Raw genomic sequence first — 9,586 nt, forward strand, 5'->3', positions numbered from 1 at the left:
CCCTTCCCACTTGTAGAAAGGTTCTTGGGGAGTTGAAAGGAAAACATTTTTAGCTCTGCATTCATGCATATGGGTGGCATCTACACAATCATTAACCTTTCACTGTTGACTTTTTGTGCCTGTTTTGTCTGGTAGTGGGGACAGGTTGAGAAGTCTCTAATACTCAGAACTACTATGTTTTTTTTACTCATTTTTGTGGCCACGCATGGTCTCATCAAAGTCCTCATTTATTTTACATCAAAGGAGCACATTTCTAATGCAGTGCATAACTTTCGTACATAATTCTACAGAAGGGTTTTCTTTGTATCATGGCAGTGGTGATGCTCAGCTAAGCTGTACAAGGAATAGAACCACTGAAATGGATGGGTTCAGTTACTTAAATCCACTGATTTCAGTGAGACTGCTTTGAGTATGACTAAGGTAGCTTATCACCCTGTATTTGGTGCACGTTGCAGAGGCTAGAAAAAGCAGAAAAGGGAGAATAAAGGGCAGAGCAATAGAAACAAGCTTATGGTGTGAGGCTGGCAGCCAGGAGAGAAACCAAATCCAGGATGGTGATGATGATGTTGATAACAATAACAATAATAATAAATTTTATTTATACCCCACTCTCCCTGGCCAAGACTGGGCTCAGGGCGGCTAACATCAGGTATAAAAACAATAGATTAAAATACAACTTAAAAACAGGATTAAAATACAACTTAAAATGCAGCCTCATTTCAGTGGAAGCCCTGATCAAAAACTGTTTGGGGGGAGAAAATGTCAAATCTTCACCAAGGCCAACTATCCAGACTGGTCCTACATGAGCCAGAAAAAAGTCAGGGAAGTCCCCAAATAGGGGTTCCATCACAGAAGGAAAAGGAAAGAGGGGGAGGGGATCAGGCTGATTCCAAGCCAAAGGCCAGGCGCAATAACTCTGTCTTACAGGCCCTGTGGAAAGAAATCAGATCCTGCAGGGCCCTGGTCTCATGAGACAGAGTGTTCCACCAGGCCGGAGCCAGTGCTGAGAAGGCCCTGGCCCTGGTTGAGGCTATTCTGACTTCCTTAGGGCCTGGGACCTGTAGAGTGTTGCTATTTATGGACCTTAAGGTCTTCCACGGGGCATACCAGGAGAGGCGGTCCCATAGGTACGAGGGTCCTAGATTAAGTACTTGAATTCAGACTACACGGGTGAGCGCAACCTCACTGCATTTTGCACCAGGCTAAATGTAACTGGGTAGACAAAATGGAGTCAGTGGAGGAAATTAGGTTGCTTGGGCTGGTCATGCGTTGTGCTTTTGAGTGACATGCCATTTTGGAGAACTCATCTTAAAACCACTAGAAGATTCTTGGTGGATGGTCTGCTACTGGAGGGCTTTTTATGCATAGTAGAAGCCTTTCTAATTTGCCACCTTCCAACACAAGGTTTTTAAATATCTTAAAAGGTGAAATAGATATATTTCTGTCATTTCTGGTATGGAGGATGCCAACCAAACTGAAATGACTTGACTGCTGTGCAAGATAATCTCCAGTTTCCCAGTTGGCTTCTCTTGAACATCAGTATACTGTGTACAGAAGCATCAAAAGTGAGCAACCTCAAGATTCAGAAGCGTAAAGAAAATCCTGTTAATAATTGGAATGATAGCATAACCTTTTTCTAGGTCAGCAACATTCAAAATGATTGCTTACAATTATTCAGCCAGGACATCTTGACAAATGTAGATGCGTGCAAAATACTAAGAATGCCGTATTTTACCAACACAAAAATGCCACCTGATTTAAGAGCCTAAGTCTTGTTCTTTAGAAAGTGGCATGTTCAAAGTCATGTTCTTTAGTTCTTTAGAAAGTCATGTTCTTTAGTTCTTTAGAAAGTGGCAGCTGGGTGCCCCAGGCGATTCTTATAGCCACCCTTCCTTAGTTGCTGACTGCATTGGGGTGCAGTATGCAGGAATGGTGAATCTTTGGTCCTCCAGATAGCGCTGAACTGCAACTCCTACCAGCCCTAGCAAGAATGGCCAGGGTTGATGAAAGTTGTAATTCAGTGACCTTTGGAGGCCAAAAGGTTCCCCATATCTGGTTTAGAGGGACATGATTTAGGAACATGCACTCTCCTCTCCCTGTCCCATGTGACTGGGAAGATGACCACAGAAGCCAGCTAATGTTTTCTATGTCATTTGGAGACAAATATGTGGTTCATACCAACGTGATCCGTCTAAATGAGCCTGTTTTAGAAACACTCGTTTGAACTTTGCTTGTCTGAAATCCACCATAGCTAGTGCCAAACACAATTTGTCATGCTAGAAGGCTTAACAATCCCACATTGGTCCAAATGGAAAGCAAAATCTGTTAACTCTCCCCCAGCTGTGTGAGAGAAGGCAAGGAGTAGGGAAAAAACTACCGTATTTTTCGCCCCATAGGATGCACCAGCCCATAGGACGCACCTAGTTTTTTTGGGGGGGGGGGAATAAAGAAAAACATTTTTATTTCCCCCCCAGGTGCGGGGCTGGGGCGGGGGAAGCCCGAGCTTCCCCCGACCCCAGCCCACAGAACAGGCTGCTATCCGTTAGCCGTAAATCGCGCGGCTCTCCCACGCCTAGTGGAGTGCTGCACGAAGCTTGGGGCGTGCTGAGCTCAGCGCACCCCAAGCTTCTGAGTGCCGGCAAGGTCTCCGCTAGCCGTGGGAGAGCCACACGACTTCGCGCAGCTCTCCCACAGCTAGCGGAGCGCTGCACGAAGCCCGAAGCTTGGGGCGTGCTGAGCTCAGCGCGCCCCAAGCTTCTGGGTGCAGGCAAGCTCTCCGCTAGCCGTGGGAGAGCTGGGTCTCCCATGGCTAGCGGAGAGCTTCCTGAAGCGTGGAGAGCGAGAGGGGTTGGTGCGCACCGACCCCTCTCGCTCTCCAGGCTTCAGCGAAAGCCTGCATTCGCCCCATAGGACGCACACACATTTCCCCTTCATTTTTGGAGGGGGAAAAGTGCATCCTATAGGGCGAAAAATACGGTAATTTTGAAGTTGGTGGTTACAGTGATAGTGTTTTCATGTCACACCACCTCCTTGAGTGGACAGGCAAGAAGGCTTTGGCCTTTAACTTGACCACGTGATTTGTAGCAAACTGGCTTGAACATCCAGCCAACTTCAAACCACAAATTATGAAGCTGGTTTGTTAAATTAGCCGAAGTTTGTTATTAACTGTGGTTTCAACACAATGACAAGCCAAAATTAGGGTTCAGGGAAGCTAAACACAGTTGAAGTCCTGCACAGCTGAAGATTTCGGGGTGGGGGAGATTAAAGCCAGAGTCCCTGTTTTCACAAAACCCAAGATGTTTAGGTGCCTTTGGGTTCAGTAAACATATCAAACCCTGCAATTTAATTTGCATAGTTATACATAAAACATACTAAAAGTTATATGAAAATAAGCATTTCTTGCCTTTATTTTTTAATTTGCATTTCCCCTAGCTACTTTCAACATTTCTAGAAATCTTAAATCTCTTAATGCCAGAGGAGTAGAAAAATCCATCTTTATCTGCAGAAATAAAGGGTGCAGTAGTACTGCATATCAGTACTGTGATTATGAAGTGCTGAGTTACATCAGATACTGAACACCTGAAGCTGCTGCTTGCTTTAGTACCCAGGTGATGTCTTGCATCTGGTGAGTCAAGCCATTCTTCATCTCCACAGAACTGGCATGTGGCACAGAAATGCCTTGTTCAGCATTTAAACATGACTAAGGAAAAGAGGTGAATGACAGTTGGACAATATCTGTTTTATATTAATAGCATCTAAAAAGATACTTCTAATGATGTGAGTCTAGAGTACCAAGATTTTAAATTCTAAGGATGATTTCACTGCAACCTGCTTTCTAGCTTGCCTTATGGGGTAGGAAAACTGAAAAACTGTAGGAGAACATGTGTGAATAACTTTTAGTTTAAGGCAGAAGCTGAAAGTTTAACTCTTGACACCTGAAAATAGTCTGCTTTTATGTTAAACAATTTACAAGGGATGGCTGACATAAATAGCTTTTGTGTACTAGGTATCTTATATTGTTAAACGCTCATAAGTTACTATTCCCAGAGTAAAGCTCTTCAGAATGTAAAGAACACCCGAATCCTAAAATTATCGCCGTATCTACCCTTTTCAGTCTGGATTATCCAGAAACTGCTGTAATTTTGGGCGCTCCAGACTTTAAAGGGTTCCTTCTCTTTTCTTTAAGGACTCTGCATCAACCGATGATATGTGGTAAAACTGCCATCTAAGCTGTGGAGTTTACATCCATCCTGATGGAAATTGCACCCTACCCACAGTGACCCTTCCTAACATCCATCTTCCACCTTACTTGAAGGGGAAAAGATGTGTTGGCGAAAGTGACTACACCTGGAACCAGCAGTCCCAACACCTAGCCCAGGAACTGATGATCTTTTTTTCCCCTTTACGTTTTCTATTGCAAAACAGACTTCTGTAAAAGTGATATTGAAACCAATATGTTGTAAATTGGACTCTAAGCAATTTTATGTTGTATGATTTTTGTTTTGTAAAGTGCAATTGTGGTTGTACAAAATGCTTATTTAATGATGAACTGCTTTACATCAATTAAGGTTAGATTAAATGCTTGGTTTGTTGCTTTGAACAACAGTAATCTAGCCCTTTTCCATTCACATTTGTGGTTCTGGATTGCTGGGAGCAGCAACCTCGCCAGCTAAGCGCTCAGGAGGTACATAGAAATTGTGTAAAGGCTATTTTATATAAAGGCAGATCATTGCAATTCTAGTATGGAAAATAACTGATAAAACAGTTCATTCTCCATCGAACTTTTAGTTGTTCGATTTAAAAAAATAATAATTCCTGCGGGATCTAAAAATCCTATTGAAATATATGGGAAGTTCAGTGAACAAATGGGACATGTTTGCCAGCCTTGCAACATGGCAGTGAAATATAGATCATGGGGGTCAAAATGCCTTGATTATTTGCACCTTTAAAAAAATCTTTACCTTCAGTTAATTTTCAGTTGTGTAAGAGGCTATGTCTTTATTTAGTATAAGCCTGCAGCATTCTTATCATCCTGATTGGCTGGGTTGGCTGCTGTTCCAAGTAAAATACTTTGAATTCCATTATATCAATAAAGATTGATTTAACAAACAACAAAATTTAACAATATATGTGTAACTACTTTCTCCCTTGTCTTTTGAAATGCTTGTAAATGAGATGTCATGTGGATAAATATTTTTTATTAACTAATTGCCCATTTATGAAATGGGAAAAACTCTTGACTGTTGCCCAAGGCACAGGTGGATATTTCCCCCCAGTTAGCAGGAGTAATATGGTTTCAGAAATGAAAATTTTCCCCCCATGAGTTTCTTTCAAGATTTTTGCTTTGAGAGAATCATGTGAAGTTATACTTGCCTCTTGTTAATGAAAACTCATTTGTCAGAGTCTGACAATCTTACTTTTTATGGTATGTTTTATATGGCCCCATTGACTTAGAACAAAAACTAGTGTTTTAACAGTATGTGAGATTTGAAATACAGCATGTTCAGAATATTTAACTGTTGAGTTTAAATTTTAATTCTTAAAAAAATCATAAAAGTAATAAAACTAATTTGACTTTTCTCCTATTGAACATTCAAAGATAACTTTTCAAATCAGCCGTGTTTGCAGAACTACTGTTTCGTGCACCTTGTATTTTGTCCCTTTTTATGTTGAGAATATTGTATGATCAATATGTAGCTTTCTTTAACCTTTCAGTCAACAGATTCCCCCTCCAAAGGAAAATCAACAAAATATATAAATAGGTTGTAGCAATGTAGCTAGAAATTTTTTTAAAAAGGTGTAAAATATACCTTTTTATAGGAAGCAATGTACAATGCGTTTTTCTATATCTGTCTCCCCCCCCCCTAACTTGGAAATATACATTTGTGTGTATATATAGCCTTAAAACTGTTGCAGAGTTAGGGAGTGTTGAACAGTGTTGAACAGTGAAAAAGTAACTTAATAATGTCTCAACTAAGGATAGCATTATACCAGCAAACACTTTTATTTTATTCCTCTTGTTTGTGTGAGGTGCTTAACCTTGACATCATTGTAACCAGTTTGTACCCTGTTAAAGCATGAAGAAAAACCTTAAGCACTATTTGTATTTATAAATTTATAGCGATTTTGGGTTAAAGAACCAATCCTTCCCCCTACATACAAATAAATGGTTAAAATGTACAGTTTTGTTGAGTTCAGACTATAAAGATGTCAAACGTATAGGATCACGAGAACCTATTTCAGAGACCTGTATTTAAAATACAACAAGGTCAGCTAGTAAAGAATGTTAAAGTGGTTCCAGGATTAGTAAGATAACTGCTCCCTTTTCTGTGCAAACTGAAGTGCAGTTCTTTTTTCTTTTTCTTTTTTTTTTGCAGAACTTCAGGCTGTGGAAACTGAAAAGTTTAAAATATTTTATAAATCACAAGTGGAAAGCCATATGTTAAAACAATAATTTAAATGTCATAATGACATAGCGTATGTTTAAAACATACGGCAGGTGTACCCTTTAAACATACAAAAACACAATTCTTCTGCTGTTTCTACTAGTGCTAAGAAAGGGGTTGAAAGGGGGGGAGGCAGGGTAAAAAAGAGGCACAGCAGTTGTGGAGCCCCCCTCCCTTACATTTGGCACTTTGAAGGGGTCAAAGCACTGTGTTAGTTATGCCTGCTAAATACACTGCTATTCTATGTATACCAAAATGAGATTAAATCCATATAATCAATGCACCACATATTCTAGCAAAGGCGCTTGCTCACTCTTGTTCATTCATCTGCAAAAAAGGGCAAAAAAGGCACTTTTCGTTTTTGCAACTTTTAAAAAATGCTTTAAAAAAATTTATAACACCTCAGGGGCAATGCAGCAAAGTTTTGAAGAATTGTGTGCTATTTATTTCCCTAACTTGGAGGGGAGGAGTGGATGCCTCTGCTGACAAAATAAAGTAATATGATGGTCCCAAATTTACCTGTAAGGTGTTAATATTTTGTTCCTCTGCTTTTTGCTTCACGTCCATACTGCTCTGTATATTTTTCTTAACTTTGACCATTACAGTTTAGATCTATCGGTGAGTTCTGAACATTAATAATACCAAGTCACACTTACAGTAGGCCGCATTGTTGAATTCAGTATGCGTTAGAGTTGGTTCCACATCTTGTGGTTTGCAGAACGTAGGTTCTGACCTATGCCATTGGCCTATATCAAGCTCCTATTATATTGTAGCTTTTTACACAATTCCACCTATTCATTAAACAAAATTGGGCTGGAAACACAAGCTTTCATTCATTTCTACAGGTATCATTTCCCCCCTGTGGTTAATGTTTGTTCAGACGTGCACCTAAGCAGTTAAAAAAAAAAAAGTATACAATGAGTTTCAGCTACTGAAATAGTTCAGTGCCTGAAATTCGTAGTTTCATCATGCGAGGAGGCTCCATGCAGCCAGGCACTTAAATGTAGAAGAATTAGATATTTCTAACCTCAGGAGTTAGAACCCTCTGTAAAAACCAAGGTATAACTCAGTGTTATATCTGCTTAATACAGAAATGCAACTGGCTCAGAGCAGTAGCCTGGTTTTCCTTTTTGTCATTTTAATCAATCTGGAAATCCGAATTGGAGAAAATTTCATCCATGTGTCATCAGCGTGTTCTGTGCTTCCTTCATAGAATTCAAAGTACAGGGTAGCAACATAGCTTAAATGTACCCCTGCCTGTGCGGGCCAGTCGTGTCCGACTCTAGGGTTGTGCGCCCATCTCACTTAAGAGGCCGGGGGCCAGCGCTGTCCGCCGACACTTCCGGGTCACGTGGCCAGCATGATGAAGCTGTTCTGGTGAGCCGGCACCAGCGCAGCACATGGAAACGCCGTTTACCTTCCCGCTATAAAGTGGTACCTATTTATCTACTTGCACTTAGGGGTGCTTTCGAACTGCTAGGTGGGCAGGAGCTGGGACCGAACAACGGGAGCTCACCCCGCTGCGGGGATTTGAACCGCCGACCATGCGATCAGCAAGCCCTAGGCGCTGAGGTTTTACCCACAGCGCCACCCGCGTCCCAAGCAACATAGCTTACGTTGCACAATTCTAATATTTGTATCTTACTCTTTCTTGAACAGCTTTGGACAGATGACAGTTATCCAGAGTTACCCATCAAACTTCATGGCAGAATGGAGCTTGAACTCCAATCTGCCTCGTCCGAGATTTCACACTCAGTCCAGTTTACTGCACTGGGCTGCTGTTACGATTTCTCTTAGTCCATGTTAGACTTGAGATTCTGTGGTGCATGGAATAAGCTGGTGCAAGTACAAATTTATGCATCATGACCATTTTCGAAAGCTAACCTTCAGTACCTGATCTAAAGGAAGGATCCTGCATCACAAAGATTGCTGATTGGCATGCCTCTCCAAATCAGCTTTTCAGCCACAGCATTTTGTTTGCTGAGGCATCCCGAGGATCTATATACTGCAAGGTGTGGCCTGTGTTATTCTCCCTTGTCCCTGTCTTTTCATGCATTTTTATATTTGCAGTGGTGGATTTGTATTCAGTTTAAAAGACATCATCCTCACATAGGGGAAAATAAAAAACCCGCATCTCAGGCTATTGTTTGGAGTAATAACTGATCAAGCAGGAGAGAAGTTCCCGCAATAGGTGAATCCTTTTTGAATAATAATATTTTTTTTTTATTTATACTCCGCCCTCCCCAGCCAAGACGGCTAACAACCAATAATAAAAACAAGTTGATTAAAATACAATTTAAAAAAGATTAAAATACAACATTAAAACATTAGAAGCCCCTTTTAGATCTCTGCAGGGAATTATTTTTTGGTAGCCCTTCGTCCAGTCTTCCCTTGGAAGAAGCAGTTGTGCTGCATTCTAAGCCTGCCAAGAGACTGGCTTGCAGACTGCCCTGGGCAGGGAGATATTTAAAAAGGGACATCTGGTGGATTAAGATCAAACAGCCCCATGATTTCTCCCACAGTGGTGGCATGAGATGGTTTCACTCTGTGGAGGAAGGCTAAATGATGTGAAATGGCTGGTGTTAGAGGGTATAGGTGGGGGAAACAATTTGTCCTGCAAGATGCACTCTTAAGGAAGCTGTCAAATAATGTTGCTGAGATGGCCATTTAAAATGCCCTAGCAGAATGCACTCTACTCTTTTTCTCAGCCAAGCCTTTAAAACAGGAACGGCAAATCAGCAAATATCAGCGTTTCTGCAAAACTGCCCACAAACAGTAGTTTGTTTGTTTTTTCTAATTCCACAGGGCATTGGCCCAAATGGCTGTAGCTGTTTCCAGGCATGTCTGTGGGGTGCTATAGAGCTGGCTGTAGTGCTTCCTTCTAGTGCAGCCTTTCTTAACCTTGGGTCCCCAGATGATGTTGGACTACAACTCCCATCATCCCTGACCACTGGTTCCTGCCATCTGGGGGTGATGGGAGTTGTAGTCCAACAACATCCGAGCACCCAAGGTTGAGAAAGACTTCTAGTGCATGGGTAGGCAAACTAAGGCCCAGGGGCCGGATCCGGCCCAATCACCACCTAATTCCAGCCCGCAGACGGTCTGGGAATCAGCGTGTTTTTACATGAGTAGAATGTGTC

The 9,586-nt window shown here is 41.5% G+C and overlaps 1 protein-coding gene across 2 annotated transcripts in view; it reads left to right on the forward strand.

Annotated features, from left to right (window-relative positions):
• Nucleotides 1–6,960, forward strand: part of PPM1A (protein phosphatase, Mg2+/Mn2+ dependent 1A) — a 40,245-nt gene extending 33,285 nt beyond the window's left edge. Inside the window, exon 6 of one of the 2 annotated variants that reach the window (XM_081864464.1) lies at nucleotides 4,115–6,960. In XM_081864464.1, the coding sequence (XP_081720590.1) occupies nucleotides 4,115–4,162 (48 nt within the window). In that variant the 3' untranslated portion in view covers nucleotides 4,163–6,960. The remainder of the gene's footprint in view (nucleotides 1–4,114) is intronic. The other variant, XM_081864465.1, reaches the window with a different exon arrangement.
• Nucleotides 6,961–9,586: the final 2,626 nt, after the last annotated feature.

Source organism: Podarcis erhardii, assembly GCF_964252035.2.
Source record: "Podarcis erhardii genome assembly, chromosome: 1".
Classification (NCBI taxonomy): domain Eukaryota; kingdom Metazoa; phylum Chordata; class Lepidosauria; order Squamata; family Lacertidae; genus Podarcis; species Podarcis erhardii.